Source organism: Haemorhous mexicanus, chromosome 3, assembly GCF_027477595.1.
Source record: "Haemorhous mexicanus isolate bHaeMex1 chromosome 3, bHaeMex1.pri, whole genome shotgun sequence".
Lineage (NCBI taxonomy): Eukaryota > Metazoa > Chordata > Aves > Passeriformes > Fringillidae > Haemorhous > Haemorhous mexicanus.
In genome coordinates this window covers 86,901,905-86,925,021 of record NC_082343.1, presented here as the reverse complement: position 1 = coordinate 86,925,021, position 23,117 = coordinate 86,901,905, and the positions used below count along the sequence as shown (strand labels likewise).

At 35.8% G+C, this 23,117-nt stretch overlaps 1 protein-coding gene across 7 annotated transcripts in view; it reads left to right on the top strand.

The window, feature by feature from the left end:
• The window catches only part of MYO6 (myosin VI), a 102,207-nt gene that overhangs the window by 30,913 nt on the left and 48,177 nt on the right, over positions 1 to 23,117 (top strand). For all 7 annotated transcript variants that reach the window (XM_059842584.1, XM_059842586.1, XM_059842585.1 and 4 more), the window contains 8 exons: positions 4,630 to 4,699; positions 8,692 to 8,765; positions 10,776 to 10,905; positions 11,909 to 12,014; positions 13,875 to 13,930; positions 16,135 to 16,232; positions 17,918 to 18,082; positions 22,518 to 22,598. In XM_059842584.1, coding sequence (XP_059698567.1) covers positions 4,630 to 4,699; positions 8,692 to 8,765; positions 10,776 to 10,905; positions 11,909 to 12,014; positions 13,875 to 13,930; positions 16,135 to 16,232; positions 17,918 to 18,082; positions 22,518 to 22,598 — 780 coding nt within the window. The remainder of the gene's footprint in view (positions 1 to 4,629; positions 4,700 to 8,691; positions 8,766 to 10,775; positions 10,906 to 11,908; positions 12,015 to 13,874; positions 13,931 to 16,134; positions 16,233 to 17,917; positions 18,083 to 22,517; positions 22,599 to 23,117) is intronic.

Sequence of the window (23,117 nt, the reverse complement as noted above, 5' to 3'; positions counted from 1 at the left end):
ATGTTCATTCATCTAAGGGAACAAACACTTCACAGTCTAAATAGAGATTATGGTCCTATATTTTAAACTATCAAACTTAATTAATTAACCATATATTAATAAAGGTGGACTAAAAAGTTTTCTTGGTTACCTTCTCAGTCTTTTCAAGGTGTCATTGATTTCTTTTTAGAAAAACATTTCTCATTGCTTTTTGACTTTTTAAGATGACTCTGTCCTTGTGCACTTAGACCATTCATTTGAAGTAGTCAGCATTAATACTCATTATCACTTTGTTTTCTTAAAATGGTAGTTAAGAAGTGCTCTTCAGCAAGAATGTGTGATCCAGCAGCTATGGAGTTGCCCATGATAATTACAGGGAGGAGAGGAGTAACCTGATCTTGTAAACACATCCTGGCAGTGTAACTTATTATTATTTTTTAATCTGGGTCATTACCATGTCATATGTATTCTCTGTAGGCACTGGTAGCTTACCAGAGGTCACAGTCTGAAAAGGAAATGTGTATGCATGTGTTTGATTATTTCCTTTTATGACACTCTTGTCAATAACTGCAGTGTATGCTGCAAGGCAGCAGTTTCACCATGTCTTAAACCTCTCCCTTCCATCCCCATCCGTGGCCAGCTCTGGCACTGCAGAGTGGCACCCTCCCAGCTCCGCCTGCCGTGCTCTGCATGACACCCCAAACGAGGTCAGAGAACAGATCCAGCTGGAAGAAGTGGAAAGTTTTCAGGATGGCAGAAAGCAGCAGAAGGGGGGCAGAGGAGCTGAGGCCATTGGGGTGGCAGGTTGCTTCTCATTATGAAACCAAGTTACCCAGACCAGACTCCGTGAAGGTCCACCACACCAATTCACTTAAACCCCAGCAGTAGCAGTTTTGGGCACCACAGCCCATCCGCAGGTGTTTACAGATCTGTGCAGAACTGTGTGTCTAAGGGAGGTGGGGATCTGAGTCACCCAGCCTGCCCTGCATGAACAGTACGGCGAGCCACAGGAGAGTTTTACTGGAACAAAGGATGCATGTGTTACGTGATGGGAACCTCTTCCCAAAAAGCAGATCATTGTCTTGCAAGTTTTATAAATGCCAGGACTGGAAAATAAATGCCAGGAAAAAAAAAGCCAGAGAAACAGGAGTGGGCTTTGCTAATGAGCATGGTTGCACCTAGAGCTGGAGTCCTGCCCTGGGAATGGGCTCCAAACTGGATTGGTTGTACCAGAGCTGACAGTCCTGGCCCATGGCCCACCAGCAGTCACATGCTGGTGTTACAAGGAAGGAGGCAGGTTGAGGGGGAATCAGCTGTTAAACTCAACTAGTATAGTGCTTTTGTTTCTCCTTAAAGTGTTCTTTTCTGAATGTAGTGGGATTTGTAATCTTGGATCCTGTTGCATATATCTTTTTGTTCTTTGACGCTAAACAAAGGAGAAGGCAGATGATTGTAAAATTGCTAAATGGGGAATTTACTATTTTCTTGGAGGTAGCAAATGTAAATAAAGTGATTAGGAAGAGATGCACTGGAAGGCTTGCACCTTGAGATGCCATTCTGGGCACCATGGGGCACTGAGGAGTAGGGGGCAGGCACTTCTTAGAGCATCATCAGTCATGAGTTTCTGGCAGTCACCGGGAAGGTGTGAAGTGCTGCAGGCTCTTGCTGTCACCCCTCCTGCCATCGACTGAGAGACACCTTATGGCTCTGTGCCACTTCTGAAGGGTCATGGAAAGCTTTATGGGCCACCTGCTCTGGTATGCTGTGAATAACCAGAAAAGTATTTTTCCCAGCTAAGTATAAAGGAATAAATGTACTTTGAAAGTAAGGATCAGAATGTTCAAAGTTCAATGCTTCAAGCTAAGGTGGTTTTGTTAGTTTAGTTTTTTTTTTTAACAGTGAGCACAACTTGCTTGCACAAGTGAGACATGCTCTTGTCTGTCTTACACATGGTTTGTACTGCTGTAGGTTGGTTTGTGAAATACAGCTGAGAGTAGGGATGTCTACTGTCTGTATCTGGAAGGTATAAAGGAAGGCATGGTTACATGTATTGGATTACATGGTAGAAAGAAGATCCTGCTTGAATGGAAAGATATCTTTTTTCACTCATCTAGTTTCTGGGAGAATAGTTAAGATTGCCATTGGATTTCAAGGGTTGCTTCATTACAAAGACGACAAAAACCCCCCCTTCAGAATGCCCTAAACCTTGTTTTGCTTCCTAAGACCATTTTATTTTCTCTTAAGATTAATACACTCTCCACTCCCTTAGAATAAACTTGTCCTAAGTTATGATTAATGCAAAAGTCTTCCCTCAAGTATCTGAAGGGTTTTTTCCTTAAAATAATTGTTTAAAAAAATTAAAAATGGGACAATACAGTAAAGAATTTATTTGAATACTTTCTTATTGATAGATTAGATTATTAGCTTATTTTATGTTTAAAATACTAGATTTTAATACTTGGAGCTGTGCACATCTAGCTATCATACTTATCTACGTGACAAGTACCTTACTTACATAAAGTATTCCAAGTGATGTACTGTACTTACTTTACATAAAGTATTCCAAAAGACATACTGCAGTGAATTTTTTTTTTACATAGGTGTAACTATATCTATGTTCTTATCTAAAAAAGTCCAACAGAAAAACATTAACTTTCAGATAGGAGATAAGACAGCATGAATTCTCTGAATTATCTTTTTCTTTGTTTGTTTGCTTGTTTTTCCTTTAAATTTATCTTGACTCAGAAGGCTTAGTGGTGAGGACATTGAAAAAGCTATTCCTCTTCTGGGACATTTCTAGCATGGCTGACTTTAGCTCCAGAAATGTTAAAGTATCAGAAGTTTATGAAAAGTCTCAGAGAATAGCTGGGAATCGTGTTCATTCTCTCCCGTCTTTGTTAGTGATTAATAGGTTTACACATCAGCAGACAAGAACAAGAAGTGAAGTTACATTTTTGTGAAGCTGGTCATATTATTTTTAAACTTTCCCACTGTTTCATGCACAGGGAACTGATCATGTAAGGAAGCATTGTATTCCAATACATCTTTACCAAACAAGATTTACCTTCACTGTTGACAAACTTGTAGAGAAAATTGTGATGACAGTATGTAGTTACGGTAATACTGTGAGAGGAAGGAAAGGGTGTGGTGAATCTCTGCCCTGCTAAAACTCTGAATAGCAGCAGACATCTTTCTGAGGTAGGTAAAGACAATGAGGGTTTCCATGGCCCTCACAAACTCTGATAAAGGATATTTTGGAGGAAGTTGTTGTGATGGATGTTCAGATGTTCCAAAGTCATCCAGCAGCTTTGTTTCCCTTAGGAAAACATCTTGTACATATTTTTTTGCATTAGATCCTGATAAGGGGATGACAAAATATATTTTATTATGGCTACAAATTGCATACTTTATGATAACTTGGTAGGGAAGGGATATTGTAGATTTAAAGCTTTCTGTCTGGCAGCAATTAGTTCTGCTCTGAGACACTTAACTCTTCCCACTTCAAAGAGAGTTGCAATTTGTGGTGGTTAATGATGGTGTAAGCCCCAGGACCCTTCATGCTTGTGCTCAAGCAAACATGAAACAAGTTGCTGTCTTTCTCCTAAATTTCCCTGTGAGATGTTTCTCATGGGACTACCTTGCTGAGTACAATGTTAAACAGGCAAACATGTTTGTTTATTAAGTTCATTCTATAGATCCAGTTGGTTGCCTTTTCAAATATTAGACCAGACTTCTTGTCTCCATTTCCATGGGGAAAAGGAGCCTGTGCCTGCAGTGGCATGGTGGCTGTCATGTTTAATTGGTACAACAGGGGTTTTGTTCATTCATTGCTAGCTCAAACAAGCTGTTACTAGAGTAAACAAAAAAAAATATAATTAAAAATCTTCTTTGTACAATAGGTATTTTTGTGCAGATGCTGTAATGCATGCTTGCTTGGATGTTTTTCCTTCCTTTTTACAGCAATATAAATTATGATTTCTGGAGATGAAAAAAGGAACAAAGATGCTTTTGTTATGAATTTTTCCCGTTGGATGTGAACACTTGATAAATGGTCGTTTTGTATAACTGGAATACAAGGGTTGAAGGAAGGTCTTGTTTTACTTTAGTATTGATTTATTGAAGAAAAAAACCCCAAAACAATAACCAAAGCTACAGTATTTGGTGATACAGAGGATGTTATGTATTGAACCTTAATATTTTAAGTAGGAATATTTTAAAACAGCCTATCATAACAATATCACAATCCTTTGACTGAACTAATGAGTTGCATTTTATTCTTTCTTCCTTGCAAAACTGAGGAAATTGTATGTCATTTATAATGCTGTTAGCTTTGCATTACTTTTTTGGTCTTATTTTTTGTATTTCGCAGTATGACATGCAATTTTTCACCTGAGAATCAAATATTATTGCATTAAAATATATATTACAGTGAATTCATTTTTATAATGTAGTGTAGTAATATAAATGCAGCACTTTTTGTCTGCATCTAGTAACTCAGTAAAATTTCCAATTTTGAAGTATAAACCTGGTGACTTCATTTGAAATCATGCACAATTACAGTGCACTCACTTGTATGATTGCATGAGATGTCTTTGAACTATATTTCTATTTTATGGAATTCTGACAATGTTAATGTTTCTTATCTAATAGACTTACCAGGCTGCTATCAATCAAGTGTTTCCCGCAGAAGAGGACAGCAAAAAGGATGTGGAAGATAACTGTAAGTTATGAATTTAAAAATAAATTATGCATTTGAAAAAAAATATATGCAATGAAATGAATATTGTTTCCTTACAAGCTTCCTCTTTCTTCCTTGTCATCTTTCTTTGAATTTATGTATGACCTTTGCTAGTCCTTTGAACTTCTTAAAGGAAGCCCATTTAAAATGTAATTTATTGTGGGTTTTAGTTTTCATTTGAATACTTTAGAGGAATGGATAGTTACATAATTCCCATATAGAACTGTTGCTTGACTTCAGAAATACTCCATTCAGTATTATGGGTGTAACTGTACTTTTTATAGTGTGACCAAAGACTCAGTGTCTTTATCAGCACCTGTATTTGTATAGCATTTTCCTGCATTTAAGGAATTTCTCAGATAGCATTCCTGTGGAAGTAGAAGTAATAGAGTATAAGTTTTAAGATTACCTTCCCAAAACTAGGGATGGGAATCTGGATCTATCAGGACCACTGAAAATTATAGACCTGAATTGGATGTAGGAGTGCTGGTGGAGAAGAGTTTTGAAGTGATTTTTTGTAATAAATGTCACTGTTGATCTGCAGGGCTTTTATTTTATTAAATATTTTATAGTTAGGTAGATGGAAACAGTTGTCAAATCTGGGGAGAGGGGAGAGAATACTGAGAAAGCTGAATGAGTTCTGTGATCAGCTTTTAGACAACTCTTAAATATTTTGTTGTTGCTGCACTCTATGAGCAAATCACAGAGCCTCTCCTGTCTTGAATACTGATGAAGACAAGTCTTTTCAACATTTCCTATAGTGTTTACTGCTTGGTGAAAATACTGAAGACTTTGTAAATAGTGGGCAAAAATACCTTCTATTGTTCTTAGTTTAAAATAGAGGCTAAGGGTGGTCTGGTCTAGGTGATGCAACCTCAGTTCCTGTCCTGTAGTAGGGTTTAGTATTTACATCCCATGACAGGAAATACAGCTGTTACAGCTTCTCCAAAAGAACCAAAAAGATGAGATCTGAGTCTTATGCTCTGACTTAGATGGTGCAGTATGGTTAGAACCAAGCTGGTAGCCTTGCTTCAAGCTGCTTATATTTTTGCAACAAGGATGTGTATGTGTAAGTAAATATATGGAGAACTAAATGCACATATATACACTCGCTATATTTAGACATGAGCCATATGAATATTCAGAATTCTCTCTCTCTCCGTTGACTTCCTTTGCCTTTGGATATGGATGCCTCTTCTAAAGGATTTATTCTAAAAAGATGCACTTTGAATTCGCTGACATAAGCCTTAGTTTGCATGTCTTGAGGTGGTGGCATTCCCTTGGGGAGCAAGCTTGGGAGCAAGCTCCTATTGCAGACTGAGTCTGCCGGTATTAGATGCTTTAATTGCAACGAGGGCACTGGGGACAATGAAATCTGGAGTCCTTTGCTTTTGAGATAAGCAACCTAATAAAAAGTTGATGATTAACTGCTTCCTTTAAAATACTGCAAACTCAGAGAGGTTCCTACAAAGATATGGTCAAGGGTGTTGATAGACTATGTAATAATTTCTCATCTCAATACTGAGGATCCAAATGACTACAAGTTTGCTAATTTTTTACCACGCTGTCCCCTCCCAGGCACATAGAGGGGCAGAAGGAGACTTTAACTTTCATTAGAGCAAGCAGGAGTTTCTGTTTCTGGCCCATTTCCTTTTAATGACCCCAATAAAAGAGGTGAAGGCAGACCTGCAATTTGTGGTCCCAGTGCCATTTTCTTGGCCATGTGAACTGAGAATGCCCGGGGAGGGGAGGACGAGTCCTGCTGTGCAGTGTTGGGCATCTGTGCTTGGCTGCTGCAGCTCCTGGTTACTGTGGGGTTGTGGGGGAATGCGTGTCTGCTATGCTGGCAGGGGAGGAACTGTGGGGATGGGGGCCAGCCTGCTACTTCATGAAGGAATTGTGCACAGCCACAATTTCAAGGCTCTTATGATCCAAAGAGAGAGTTTACCTGGGGTAAAGCTAAAGCGTGCCTTGTGTGCCTCTGCCAGCACAGGAATATGAGTGCAAGGGGTTTTGTGGAGGAAGGTGGTTTCTTCTGAACAAACCAGAAGCTACAAGGTCCTTTGAGAAGTGTAAATGATTCCAGATATTTGAAACAAAGCTGTATTTAGTCATGTAATGGAGGGAAGGGCTGTTATTCAGCAGAGATACGCAAGCCAAAGAGAGGCTGCAATTTGCTGGTGAACATGAGTTTGCTTCAGGCCAGTCTAGTGCAGATAAGTAGGGGACAGAACCACCTCCACTCCTCAGTCCACTGCAGGAGGAAGGGTAAGAGATGCAAAACAGAAACACAGATGTTTTTGAGAAGCTCCCATTTTCCTTTGCCAGTTCAGCAGGAGGAATGTTGAAAGTGTTGGTTCAGCAGGAGGAGTGTTGAAAGAGATGTTAAGAGCTACTTACTGAACTTCAGTAAGTAGCTCTTGCAGGGCAAGGTGGCTGGGCAGGTTGACTTTAGGTCATACAAACTGGTAGCCCTTTTTGCACATTTGTGTAAATAAGTTAGAATACTTCTTTGCTGCTGCAGCCCTTGAGAAAGGGTGTCAGTTCAACATAAAACAGCTTTGTTAGTCATTATAGGTAAGAGGTGTGTATGTGACCCTTGCGTGAGGTGCAAGCTAGTGGGTACTATTAGAGAATCACAGAACCAATTAGGTTGGAAAAGACCTCTGAGATCACTGAGTCCAACCTCTGACCTAACACCACTGTGTCAACTCGACTGTTGCATTAAGTCCCATGTCCAGTTTTTCCTTAAAAACAAAAGACATTATTGGTACAGTGCTTACTCCATCCATAGTAGTTGGATGTATACAAGTTTTTATACTGTATTACTGTAAAGTTTATCAGTGTGGCAGTATGTCAGTTGTCACTACACAAAATAGTATTGTACATTTGATTTGAAGCAGTGAGATAAAACAGATTGAGCATATTTGAAAATGGAGTCTGTGTAATGAGTAGTGCCCTCAGTTGGTTTGGGGATAATATTTTTAACAGTGTTATAGTGGGAACTGAAAATTACCTCCGTAATTAAGGCTGCTGACACTTTTCAGTGCTTTGTAGCAGAAAACAAGGACCAGCTTTGCCAGAATGTGAACCTGTACAGTCTGAAGCATTCTCTGGGTGCGACCACCCTGTAACATTTCAGCAGTTACAGAATCACATCAGAATGTTCTGGTCTGGAAAGGACCCACAATGATCATTGAATCCAGCTCTTAAATGAATATTAGCCCATACAGGGATCAAACCCACAACACTGGTCTTAGTAGCACCATGCTCTAACCAACTGAGCTAATCTCAGATTCAGGTGTTTTATGTTAAAGAACAAAGGAGAAAGATACAGCTAGGTTTAAGTGTGTTAGCATTTTTTTCCCCCTAACAGTTTCTCTGAGGAGGCCTAGTACTCACAAATATCAGAATTCAGGCAGGCAAGCGTTAGTGCCTCGTATTGTGATGCTGCTGTTGCTGCCTCCAGATCCAGATTAGATGTTTATATTCATCAATTCAAAAATCACCAGAAGCCAGCTGTTACTCCAAATGTCACTTGGGTGGCATTACCCTGGGGACACTGTGGCTGAGATTGGAGATGGGAACTGGAAGGAAGGAAATAGTAATTGGTAGGGATTCTGGTAGGCAGCAGTGTCTATGCTTAGAGGCTGGTGTAAAGGCAGATGCTCTGTGTTTGACAGGCTGGTTAAAGAATCTTATGCTGAGCAGAGCCTGTATTTGAGGCTTCTGCAGTCCAATTCTTTGTTCCACAGCTTTCTGTAACTCCAGTTGTACAGTTAAGAGCATGTTTGTGGTTTTAAAATTTATATAGAGTCAGTAGTCCTGTTTCAAGACATTGTGAGGAAATGATAGGATTAAACTGTAAACAAAGAAAGGGGAAGAAAATTCTCCTTAGTTCAAGATTTAGTTTTTTGTCTGTACTTAAAGTAGTTCTGAGTTCTTAATGATATGTGATTGTTTTTTACTTGCAGGTTCTCTGATGTATTTAAATGAAGCCACTCTCCTTCACAATATCAAAGTTCGGTACAGTAAGGACAGAATTTACGTAAGTATTCTGTGTCATGACAACCAGTCTAATAGAGATGTCCTTTCAAAAATTCACCAAGTGTTTCCACTTCTGTTTTTTTTCTCTATAACAGAACTGCTGATGTGGAAAGGTCGAGGTTGTAGGCCTTTTTTTTTGCCTTTTTTCACCTTTTGTTCCTTATATTATACTTTTAGATCAGAATCCCATCTGATTTTTACCAGACAGAACAATAGGTTTTTCTCTACATGACTGTTCATGTGCAACCATAGCACAGCTTTGTACCACAAATGTTCCTACAGGTAACTTATTTCACTGCTAACAAAGATGGTTTTCTTTCTTCATTATTTTTGAACGAAGCAAACAGGTGCCGTCTTTGACACCTCCTAGCTCAGATGTCCATCTTAATCTTTTATATTGCTATCAAATTGCCTAATTGTACTTAATGAATTCTGACTAAATTACATTTTGTCCTTGCCATCTGCCCAGATACTGACAGCTGTGAAACAGAAGATAAGAGTTTTCTTTCTTTCTTAATTTTTTTTTCCTAGTAGAAAGCTGGATAGGGATAATGCAAAACAGTTCTAATAGTTTAAAGTGTCTGTGTTGAAATAATCAACTTTTCTTTTAGCATATATTATAAAATTAATCTAGCTAAACCCTTTTTTATAAGTGTAAAAAGAAAGTATAATCATTTTCTTCTGTTGCAGTTAATTTACATAGCTTTAAATTTTTTATGGCTCAAGATCAAGCACCAGCTTTAAAATATAAATAAATAAAAATGGCCATTTGAATGCTGCTCTGGATAAATAATCCTTAAAGAAACCCAACCAAACAATAAAACCCCCCCAAGGAAGCAAAATTCTGAATATGAACTGATCATGGGATAGGATAGTATTTTCATAAAGTAGGATAGTAGTTCATAAAGCCTTTCTTCAATGTAAACAAGTAAACATGTATTTTCTGAAGGAAAACAAAGACTTTTTTTCAATTTATAATTTAGGTACAATTCCCTTGTGAACAGTTTTATGCCTTTTTAAGAATCCTGGTTAACAATATTAATTTTGTTATTAAAAGGAAAATTAATATTCTATTTGCAACTCTTGAAGGAAAGTTTTCCTTTGGTGAAATAAGTGCTGAAAATAGAACTATTTAAGAAATGTCATATATTGTGTGATCCAGTCTTCTACTAATGCATCATACAATAGTTTCCAAATTTCAGTTTTCTAGGGACACTCTCAGTAACAGCAAAGCAAGTAAGTTATTCAAGTTGAAGGTTTACCTCATTTTCTTCAGGTCTTTTCCTGCAAATCTGATTTTTAATTTGATTCTGACCCCTCTTCTTTCCTGTATGTAACCTGGCAATTATAACTAAGCTATAAGCATTTCTTTCATAAACAGAAAAAAACCCGCTCTCTTCAGTCTTCCTTGTCCTATGGAAAGGTAAAAAGCAGCCTTTGTCAGAGATTCTTCTCAAATTCCTTCTCTGTAAGAGAACATTTGCATTCTGTATTTCTCTCTATGGAAGCAGCTATAGCTAATTTTCTTTTGGCTGAATGCTTTTATTGCCTGGCTTGAATGCATTCCCAGGCAGGATCCTGTCAGTCCTTCCTGCTGAGTTGCTTCCATTAGATATTGAAAAGCTATCCTCCTCACTGAGGACAGTGTGTTATGCTATCCATGAGCTTAGTTTATTCGCTTTTGAGCAGGAGGTTTTGGCGTCCTGTCCTTGATCCAGTAATGCAGACAATAGGAAATAATTTAAAAGGAGACTGGGAGAAAGGTCAGATTCAGGACATACTCCACAGTTTGGTGGTTAGGAAATTTTCCCAGGATAATTTCATAGAAATGCTGAGAAGATAATTAAAGGAACTGCAAAAATATATCCTGTCTTGTGTTTGCATTAGCTGTAAAGGATCAAAAATGCAATTGTTATATGGAGGTTATAGTCTGCAATAGTAATAGACAATTGCTGTTAACCACTTGCTTGGATACTGCATAGTAATTTGCTGTTCATTGTTTTCTTCACAGACCTATGTAGCCAACATTCTTATTGCAGTGAATCCATACTTTGATATACCTAAGTTTTACTCTTCAGATACTATTAAAAAGTACCAGGGTAGATCGCTGGGAACATTGCCACCACATGTTTTTGCAATTGGTATGTATTTAGCCTGTATTTGTCTCTTTATAAACAAACATTGAATTCTTCAGAGTTATCTGTAAATTGCTACCTGTAGCACTAATTAACTTATTTTGAACTATTATAAAATTAAACCACTAACGGCTAAAATTGCAAATCTTCTCATCTTTTTGAAGAACTTGGAAATGGGCAACTGTGACAACTCTCTTAGGGTTATTCTGCACTTCCAGTGTTTTAAGTCTAAGCAATTTAAATATAATTTGCAATCATTAAAATAACCTAAAAAAGAAATAAAGAAATTCAAATTTTGTAAGTGAAAAAGGCGTAATAATGATTGGCACTGTCTTTCAGTGTAGTAATTTTCTTTGCCTTAAATTATGTTGCCAGAGCACATTCACTGTTTCCTTTTATATGCTTGTGGTACAGACAGAAAGTACATTGAAATGTTATTTATGGCATAAATCTGATTTCAGTCACTTTTGAAAATAAAAAATAATTGGAGACTATAATCAAAGTTTGACATGTTAAAGGCCTTCTCACTGTTTTGTATTTTATTTTGAAATAAAAAATATAATTAGCTGGAGTTTTAGTACCTGTTGCATAATAAGAGAGATTTTTTCCCAAGTTTCCTCAGATGTTACTTGTTGCAAAGTACAACTGAAAGTTTCCCTTTAAAAAATATAAAATATATAAAAAAATAACTACTTTTTTATAAATACATTAAATTAAAAAGATTTAGCTCTAGAGTGTTGATTTTGTCTTGTTTTACTATGGATATAACTGAGTAGACCTTTGTTTCCAAGACTTTGAGTTCTTACATGTCAGTGTTGGAAGAATTACAACTGTAGTATAAATTAGAGGGAAACAGAATTTAATAAACTGTAATTCATTTAATTGTAAATATTTAGTTTCTATTCCTGAAAATGTTACATTTTACTTTTCTGCATTGTAGCTTAACTTTATCCTTGCAATTCTGCTGAGTATTAATTTTTGTCATGTTAACCATATTCTTCTTTTTAAGCTGATAAAGCATTCCGTGACATGAAAGTGCTTAAAATGAGTCAATCCATCATAGTCTCTGGAGAATCAGGAGCTGGCAAGACAGAAAACACTAAATTTGTTTTGAGGTTTGTATGTTTGCACCAAAGTTAGTATGTGAATCTCTTGTGTTTATGCATTTGGTTGACATAGAGGCAGAGCAAACTAAGGTCATCAGTGGGTTAAAGATACAATTCAGTAAGATATGTATTAGTTTCTATGTGCACTTTATTACAACAAATTGAGATAAATGCTGACATGATAATGTGCAGAAATAGCTACATGCTCACAGAAATCTTAACTCAGTGGTAGTGACATCATGTATTTATTATGGTTTATGATAAAGTCATTTTGGTATTGCACATCTGGTATTGTGGTTGATAAAAAATGTAACTAGACATATTAACTGTATCTTGCAAGACACTGTTGGTTTTGCCATAAATATGTATATCTTTGTTTTCCCTGAGGTTTTTTTTTTAGTTTGCTTGAGTATCTTTTTAATTTTAACATACTTTACCCTAGTTTACTGAATAAGACCGAATAGTGATATTTATTTATTTACTGATGTTCATGTACAACCAATACTAAATCAAGTGTATTAAATTATATGGAAAGCCATATTGCTGATATGTATCAGCCTTGCTTCCATATCTGCATTATCTTTTAATGGCTTTTTATCACTCTGGAGCACTGTAACTAGAATGAACTACTCCTTTAAATACACCTGTATCATAGGTGGCCTAATGATGCAGGGCACCTCAGTGTGGGCAGTGTAAATATGCTCCTTTGCCCCACCTTGGACTTGTTTCCCTCTACAAATATTTAATTCCCTTTTCCCTAAAATAATGTATTTTCTAGTATTTCTCTACAGTAGAGGTATTATTTTCCACATCCCGTGAAGAATTGTCACAACTGCCTGTCTGTCCTTCATACTGCTCTGCGCTGCCCCTGTGCAACCTTTCATAGATAGCTGTAAGAATTACTGCAAGGTGCTGGTAATGATTTTTCACAAGGGACATCTGACTCTATTCCTGATAAGAGTAACAGAAAAAGACAGCAGGCTCTGGAAGAATATCTCACCAGAGATGCTCTTAAAGGAGATTATTCTTCCACTTCTCAGCAAAGGAAGAGCTTATTATACAACAGGCAAATATCATTGCTGCTGCTTTTCCCCACCACACTCCACCATAGAGTCCCTGTACAAAACATAACTGAGTTTTAAAAGCTGAAAGATTTTACCCTTGTTTGATTACAAAGTAAAAGGTGCCAGAGCAGCTCTTTTAGTGCTTCTAAAGTTTTTTGGAAAGCCCCATTTTCAAGAGATGTTTTTAACTTGTCCCAGATTCACCTGTGAATTTCCAGAAAGCATGCCCTGTGAGCAGGGAAAAAAAAAAAATTAAAAAAGACTAGGACTTTGGAGCAAGTAGATTGTGGCTTTATTTTGTAATTCTTTCTTCAACTGCTAAATTGAATCCTGTCTTAATTGTACACTTGTAATTACTTATCATCTCCATGCGGGTTTTTATTAACACTGATCGTTATGAATATAGAAACATTATGGATGGCAACAGTCTTAAATTCAGGAAATAGACATGAAACCTTATGTATCTAATAAGATTATTAATAAATACAGATAATACAATAATAGTTTGTTTATATTTCTATTAAACTGTAATTTCCATATGCATGTTGAAAAGAAATTTCTAGCAGGCCTTGGAGAATTGAAAAAAATTTGAAGTGTGCAAGAATATTTTTGTTTTAACAAAAAAGAAAAGTTAAAAGTTTCAAGTAAAGTTTATTTCAAAGTGCATAGGTATTTGAAACTTAAAATCAGAATGCCTTCCCTATAGTAATTAATTAGTATTTGTGCACAGCCATGTTAAACCCTGCTTCGGTGACGAAACCTGACATGAGATGAATGATACTGATATTTTTATCTTACTTTACAGGTATTTGACAGAATCCTATGGGAGTGGCCAAGATATTGATGATAGAATCGTAGAAGGTATTGAAGTTTCTTTCATTTAACTAAGGGTTCCAACATTATTTTTTTTTTTCAGAAATGTGACTCAACAGCAAATGAAAAAAAGTAGCATAGAAATACTATCAGACTATCTAGAGCATAATTTACAGGTAGTTGATCTTGATCCTAGGTTTTGAAAAATATTTTATTTGTAATTCACTTTATTTTTATTTATTGTAGTATCATGCTGTCATTTATCTAGAAAATGTTTTTGTGTGTGTTTGAATTGAACTTTACACATATAATGTACTTGAGGTGGTACCCAAAATGGAATTTTAAACTGCTGAAAATCTGCAAGGATAAGATTGTTTTTTCATTATCTGTTAGTACCAGGAAAATATAATTCCTCCTCCTCACTATCAATTTCTCAGAGTCAAATAAAGTAGGGAAGTTCTTTTAAATTATGATTCTGGATCAAATTTCTGTTATAACATTTTTTTGTCAGAAATCACATAATTCAGAACAGCACTTTGACTGTATTTATCTTTACAGTAGACTCCCAAACAAGGTGAAGAGAGACTGTGTTGATCCTTCTCATTGAGCCTCTTGAATGTTGCATGTACTTCCTAATTGAACAGAAAATAGCTTTTTGAGGAAATAGAAATACCTGAAGAGCAAACAGCCTTCAGCCAACCTAATAATTCCTCATACAACATTTTTAGTCCTCTATAGCATAGCATAAATTTATTTTGAAATTTCTTGACTCTGTGTCTTTTTCTTAAAAAAATAATTTAATTTTTTAAAATTTTCCTGCTTTCAAATTTGAACCACTTATTGAAGAGAAGTACTTCAGGCTTTAATCTCGTTGCTGTAGGTCTGCTTAAACCAGTTCCTTAGTGAAATCCAGTGTGCTAAAGGAATGCAGAAAGTGGGCAAGAGTTGGATAATGCCTGATGCAAATTAATTGGTACTTGTAGGTATTCCTCAAACAGTTTGGGCTTTTTAATTTAGAACAGCATCTGATGCATGAATTCTGAAGGTTTTTAGGCATGATTTTAATGAATATGCTTGTGGCATACGTATTACTAGAGGAACCTTCAGCCTAGCTGAAAGACTTTGCGCAATTTGGTTTTGTTCATAATCTTTTCTTTAAAACTTCATATTACATAAAATGCCTGAATAGTTATCAAAGATCTTGTAAATAGACAGATTTGCAGTTTTATGAACTTTAATTGTTAAAAAAATGAAAATACAGCCAAGCAAAAAAAGGTTAATTCTCATGTCCTATTACATGATGCATTATCACCCGTATTTTATCCAAGCATTGATGTCATTCCTTCATTCTTTAATTTTTGTAGGAGCAGATATATAAATAGTTGTCAGTGGAGTTTTAAATCTGAGTTTCTGCTCACTTAGTTTCCAGCGCTTATTTTTAACTAGAAGCCTTCAAATATCTTGCCGATATTTTTAGTGGTTTATTGTTGATGTGATTTAGTAAACTATTTTTCTTTGATCTTCAAAGATACTAAAAAGCAGTCTTTCAGAGGCCTTCTATTTCATAATTAATAAGCAGTTTCAAACTGTTTAAACTGTGCATGATATTTGTATGAGTGTGTATATATATGGATATGAGAATTAGATTGCTTGCTGCCACTCTTTCTGTATGGGCTTTAACACGCTGAAAAGCAGCAGACAGTAAAAAATAAAATCAGTCAGTCACTTAATTGACCTAATTTGAAAGGACAGTGTTAAGTGGTTTTTGAAATCAGCACACTTTTCTAATATTATATTTATTAATTTCCAAGTCAATCTAATATATTGCATGCGTGACATTTAAGTGGCATTTTCATCTGTGGAATAAGTGGGTAGTTTTGATTTCATGAATAATAAATAATTGGGAAGCGTCAAATTCTGTGCTGTCTCATGTCATTTATGTATCAGTTATTTACCTACTTCCTATAGAACAACACCACTGAGTAACTTTTGGTACTTGTCTCTAATTTCATTCTATATTGGTTTAAGTACATTGCAGTGTTATGAGACACTTAAGTACTTAATTTTATGTTCTGCCACAATATATCCAGTATAATTTGCTAAATATATTATTCCTAATAGGTAATATTTTTCCTTTGATTTTAAAACCTTATTCCAAATAAGTTCCTTGATTAATTATATTTGTTCTCTCTTTCTTTTTGGTAGTTTCCTGATTGAATTTTAACACTACAAAAATTAATTTTTTTAAACAGCAAATCCCCTATTAGAAGCTTTTGGAAATGCAAAGACTGTTCGCAACAACAACAGCAGTCGTTTTGGGAAATTTGTTGAAATTCACTTCAATGAAAAGGTACTGGAATTTTGTTTCAGTTAACCAGTGATGATTTTTTTGCCATATAATGGAAACACTAGACTGGCAGGAGACTGAACAGACTTACTAGTCTTGCAGCAAATAGCCACTGTCCTACTTTACAGATTCGATTTGTATTGTGTCACCTTGAAAGAAAAAACAGAGCCACACTGTACTGTCTCATTACTGGAAAGCAGTGGCAACTCAGTAGGAAAATTACTTCCACCAACAAAAGATTAAAAATGAGTCCATTCAATGCATTATGTGAGCCTTCTGATATGAGGACTAACTCACTTGCTGTTAGGTATTCATCCATTCCTTTAATGCTCAAGTAAGTGTAAGTTGTGTATTAGACATAAATGTATTTCAACTTGAAACTTTTTAATGTATTTGTATGATGTTTTGGGACCTTACATAGTAATCTGTGTGTGACAGAAGTCAAGGAATTGGTTTTTTGATATTCAGCTGTGTATCTTAGGAAAAATTTCCTTTGCTTAGATGTAGTTTTGTTTGGGTCGGATTACGTATACACACGTTCCACAATTAAGGATTGCTGTATGGTTGGTCAGTATGTCCAAGCTGAAGACTCCTGTTGATGTTCTCTGGAGATTACATACATTCTTCCTCGAGTTCCTGACTGAGGACAGACAAACTGCAAGAATTTGTTTCTTTTCCTGTATTTGTCTGGTCTTGAGCTTGCGGTCTTTTCCTAAGTTTTCATAATTTGGTTTGTACTTTAATTTCAGAGCTTTTGGTAATAGTTTACCTAGTAAATAACCAAATTTCTTTGTGGGGAGAGGGAGTGCCCATCAACACTTACATGGTGTTTCAGTTGAATTACTTCAGCTGAAGCAAATAGCCCTCTGAGTATCTTCAGAAACAGCTTCAAAGCTTGTTTCAGCTTTCCACTGCAAAATTAGCATGGTCACTTGAGACCCTTTTTTACAAGGCATCACATCTCACTTTGTGGGCACCTTTTTAAGTCTGGTTTCTCAAAGTGACATGAGTACAGACTGAGAGCTTCTGAATAAGGGAACGACTGCATAACTGCAATCAAATTTGTCAGTCAGTTAATCCTTCTTAGTTCTTGTCATGGCCATTAAGTTCAGGAATTTCCTTGCTATTAAGATTTCTCTAGGCACAGGGAATTTTATCATAGGCCAGATAAGAAATAGCTCTCAGAAATCTGTCAGAATTCCTTCTCAATAAAGAAGTGCAAGTGTTGGAAATAAAATGTTGTGTCATAATTAATTTGCCTAAGATGTTGTCCAAATATGTACTCTATAATTTTAACCCTTCCTTTTGTTTTACAAGAATCTCAGTGAAATGCAGCTAAAGAAGGTTGTAATAGCACTGTCATACAGAAAGTGTAAGGATGGCTGTAGCAATGATCTTTGCAGTAACTCCTGAGGTTCTGCTATGGATTTCTGCTTTTTGGGGTGAAGAAGACTTTTCTTTTAAGAAGAGTGTATGTATATACAATACATGAGCTCGGGAGAGAAGTAATGGTAAAGGCAATGGGTTTTTTTCTAGGCTTAATATGTATTAGGTATAGATAGCTTTTAGTCTTTTTCGGAGCAGTTTCTATTGAACGAGTCATGATCAGGCAAAAGTAAATTAAAAACCTGAATCTTAAATAATGCAACAAATATTCAGATAATCAGAAAAATATTTCTTCTTCCTAGAACTCGGTGGTTGGTGGATTTGTGTCACACTACCTTCTGGAGAAATCTAGGATCTGTGTGCAAGGCAAAGAAGAGAGGAATTATCATATCTTTTATAGGCTTTGTGCTGGTGCTCCAGAAGACATTAGGGAAAAGCTATATTTAAGCTCTCCTGACAACTTTAGGGTGAGTAGCAGAGTCAGCATTTGTAAAGCTTGTCATATCGTCATATATGGATTTTTCATACAGATCACATTAAAATCTCTATTTATTATCTTTGACAGACTCATTACTATAAAAAACACAGATTTTCTTTTTGTTAAATCTGTTTGATCTTGGAATAAAGCTACCTGACATTTTTCTTTACTGGAAGAATTCCTATACTTTTACTTTGTCTTAAAATTGAGGAATCTGTGCTTTTCCAGAAAATGTATTGTTGCATAGCCAGCTGTTAGTAATGTTGTTATGGGCTGTTCTAGAGATGTAAAGTGAGAATTTCTTCAGTGCAAATCAAATCTCCTGGTAAATACCAGTCAGTTTTTTGCTTGTGTTCGGTCATTTGTTTCCATCTCTCACCATTTCTTCCCTTATATTTGGCATGGAACATTACAGAAGCGGAATTTTGTGTATTCCTAAAATACGCAGACCAAATCTCTTGGGTTTTGAAGGGTTTTGTAATACAACAATGTGGAATTACAAGGACATAAGCTAAATGACTGTCATCTCTATAGAGTTCCTTGATCTTAAACGAGATGAGAAGCACTGCAAACAAAGAATTAAGTTATTGTGCTGACTGTTTTCTTTGTAGGTTGATCTTCCTACTTGTTCTAAATAAAACCTGGACTGTGCTTATCTGTTGCTTTCCCTTTTGTACTCAGTTCCACCAAAATTCAGCAGAGGGCTAGAAGCTTTAAATATACCAATGTCCTGCCAGTTTTGTGCAAAGTGGGGGTTGCACAGGCAAGACCTGAATCAGGGCACTCGCTGTGGGGAAGGTGGGAGTACCCTGCTCACCAAACAGGCAGCTGCTGCCCCTTGGCTCAGCCAAGTCAGTCTCTCCTTATGGATAAGCCAGGAAATAGGCACAGAACTGCACTTCCATATTGTGTGCATTGTACATTTGTACTGTGGTATCAAGGTGATTGTGCTCTCTAAAAGCCATGCCAGTATTCTAAGACAAGTTTCCTTACTTTCTCAAGGCATTCTCTAGGCATTCATAGACCTTACATCATTTCTTCAAATATTTACTTTGTATCGTTTCATGTTTTTTCTATTCGTACTCACCTGTGTGATGGAAACTTGTTCTGATGCTTATTAGGAAAGAACTGATTCCATTCCCTAGAAGGAAAGCTTTTCTTTTGAAATATTCAACAAACACAATAATTAAGAACACCCAACACTATTTATATTTGTAAAATGTGGAGCTAGTTTTCAAAACTTTCTTCTTTACTCTGCAGTTACTCTGTGTAGCATTCTCTTGTAAGATTTAAAGCCAAAATGTTGAACAGATTTTCAAGTTCATGTTTTTATGGTGCAGCCACTTTTCCATTAAAATTTATTTCTTGAAGTTAATAGATTTTATTTCTAGAATATGCTGCCTACCCACTCTTGGGGATTTTTAAAAATCGAGAATTCTGCTTATGAGAGAACCCAAAGTGGTAAATGACAGGGTCAGACTTAAAACTTTCTTAAAATCAGGCTGATGCAGGATAGTACTTAACAGCCTGAGTTCTTTTACAGAGGACACTTTCTTGCATATTTAATGTATAAAAAGTTTGTAGTCACACCAGCCTTATCATACTGTGACCTTTTTTTTGACGTCTACTAAGACTATAGCAGGCACCTTAATTTCCATTAAGGATTTTATTGCTTTACCATAAGTTAGTATTTGAATTCTGAGTTTCTTGCATTTGAAAAGTCTACTCTACATGTTAAATTATAAAAGTTTAATGCAGCTTTTTTCTCTCTCTTAAAGTAGATTATCTTTAATTAAAAACCAAACAAACAAAACCTTGGGATATTTTTCATCTTCAAAGCTTGTAAATGAATTTAAATAGTCTTAAAATTTATTACCCATATTGCACTAAATTTTCATCAAGTACCATTTTATGGGAGACTTTTAGGAAAACAAAATTGTAAAAGATAATTTTCCTCCTAAATTTGCACTTATTTTGTCAAGATGATTTTTGTGTTCTTTGTTCTCATTTGCTATTTCAGTTTTCATCATAAAATGGTTCTAAATAAGCACACTTGTGTCACTTTTTTTTTTTTTTACCATGTTTTGTTCACTGCATATCTGGCTCAGAATTCATAGAAATGCCATCTTTAAAGCTTTAGATTATGGTACTACACAAGGCAAAGTTTGATGATTGATCAGTATTTTCCAGTCACTACCATTTTTTTTTTACAAGAAAGATATTAATAAAAAACATCAAACTCTAAAATTGGTTATTTAGAAAAGCTCATCCCTTAAGTCACAGTTTTGCATTGGCTCTATTGTGCCCCTTGTCTTGAGTCTTATGGCTTATCAAGTCAAAGTCCAAATTAGGGCCAGCCTGAGTTCTAAGACTCAAGCCTGGTTTCTTAAAAGTACAATTTGTTGGAAATAGGACCATCTCAAATTTATGGTTTTTTGTTTGTTTGTTTGTTTGTTTTTGTTTGGTTGTTTTTTTGTGTGTTTTTTTCTTTTTCAAAGAAGCAAAACATTATTAAAAGATAAAGGATAACTTAATTCTCATTACTCCTTGGGCTTGTTTCCCTTTGGCTCAAGTGATCCCTTGGAACCTCCTCCCCAACCATTTGGCCATTGTGGCATAGGGATACATTGCTCTGGGCATGTAAACCAAGACAATGCATTGGCTGCACCTGCCTGACCTGTCCTCTGGATTGCAGCAGCACTGACGTCCATTACCTCTACATTAGTTCATCCTTCCCCTGCAGGTTCCCTGGGGAAGTGAGAATATACTTGGCCAAGGATTATGCAAATAGCCCTGCAGTTCTGCAGGTTTCTTACACACCCATTCTCCAGCACAACCCACATGAAAGTGTGCAGTGCCTGGAGCTCATGCTTTAGCTTGCCCTGCAGAAGTTTTCAGAAATTCAAGGTCACGAGGAAACCCTGTGCTAAACCTTGTAGGCCTGGGTGCCTTGGACAATCACATGGCTGTGAAAGTAAAGCTGCACAGTGAATCTGTACCTGGAGTAATTCTGTACCTGGAGAACAGTAGATGGGGATGAGAAGCTGAACTTTTTTCTCATCTAAATTTCAGGAAGAGAAGTGAAATTGCCTTATGTTTGGGTCATTGAAGTTACATTGGTGCATTGTACTTCACTAAAAAGAAATAATTCAAGCAAACCATACAAACCAAACCCCAAGTACAATGGTATTTAGTTGTGCTGTATGATAACCTGAAACTGTGTATTTGTGTTCTTTTAAAAACATAATTTCTCCCTGTTTTAATATATAAATTTACTCAAGGTTTTAGCTTTCAAATGAAAGCCATTGCCTTGTGATTAAATGTCTTTTATGTAGGTTATCATTTAATACCATGCTGATTCACATTCTCAACCTGTCAGATAAGTTTCCATGCTCTCTTTTTGAAAAGTATGACCTTTTTCACTTCCCATCCCCAGTTTCTGGGATTGTATTACTAATGCTGTAATACAGGGATATATTGTGTTTAAAATACACTGTGAGTTGCATTCTTTTTGGCTGATAAAGAAAACTGTACTTTGTTAAACACTAAGCCAGTTTTGAACAGTTGTCACTTTGTTTAAATATTAAATTTGTCACCAAGTTTTCCTCTGCTGTTTGGAATGCTTTGAAGAATATTTTGAGGTTTTGGAATTTTGCATGTAAGTTTTAATCAGAGAGTAGAATTGTCTGTGTTAACCTCTTAGAAAACATTGTTCAATCAAAGAGTAAAGAATCAGTTCACTTCCTTCAGACAAAGGGCTCTGTCCAAGCTTTTGGACAGAGTTCTTACATTCAGATGAACAAGTCAGAAAGAAAAAGCTGGTGATCCCATTTTGCTGAAAGCAACAGTAATTATTTAAATCTAAATTCAGTCTTATTTACTGAACAGTAAATCTGAGATTACTAAACAACATAAGGTGGATATCAGAAGGCAGGTTCAAAATAAGGCTTCTACTTAGACCATGCAATAAGCTTTAAATATTCTTCAGGCTTTTTAATACACTATGTCTCCTACTACCTATAGAAATATTTGGTGAGGAAAAATTAGTAGTTTCATATTACCTGTATGCCAGAAAATTAATTCTTTTCGTTCCTAATTTTGGTTGTCTTTTCTGTAATCCTGGACTCTTTGAATAGGTTTAATAGAATCAAAAAATAAGAAAATATTGTGTGGCTTAATGAATATCCCATTGTGTCAAAAAGTGTTTTAGGTGTCAAAATCAAGAAACTTTCAATAGAAGTTTGGTACTCTTGCAGTTTTTAAATTTTGTAGATGTAAATAAATACATTTTCAAGGAATGCATTATGAGCACTTATGTTGTTTGTATCAAATGGTTAAATCAAGCCATGTAGGGCAAGCCTTAAACAAAAGCATATGTTTTCCTTCTATCTTTACTATGCATTTCCACTTTTTTATTGTTCTAGTATTTAAATCGAGGCTGTACCAGATTCTTCGCTAACAAAGAAACAGACAAGCAGATTTTGCAAAATCGCAAGAGTCCTGAGGTATGTTTTTATCTTTAGTTAGTTTATATTGTTAAGTAATGGAGATAGAGTTGAAAGTGATTACAGTTTTATAGTGTGGAATGAAATGTTCATTTTACACATCTTTATAGGTCTAAGAGGGTACTCTCAAAGATGCTGTATTCAGAACTCTGCTTCGGAGTTCAGTCCTAGAAATATGTTTGAACATGCATCATAAAATCCCAAATGGAACAGTGTATATAAAATGGTTTCCTCTTCACTCTTATAATACCATAACATTTAATGATGCAGCTTGTCTTCTGTGGAAAACAAAAATCTAACACTTTTGTAATTTTATTTTTTAAAATCTTAACTACTGGTAGAAATAGGTCAAAAGTAATGTTTTTTCTGGAGCCATTTTTACTACCTGGAGTTTTGAAATGATGCTCCAAACTGTTCTATAAATCAGTAGTGCAACCTCACTTCTAGCCATGACTATATTCTCCTCCTCAGTGCACTTTAAAGGTTTTTGTTTTCCCCTTACTATTAACTGCTAGTTAT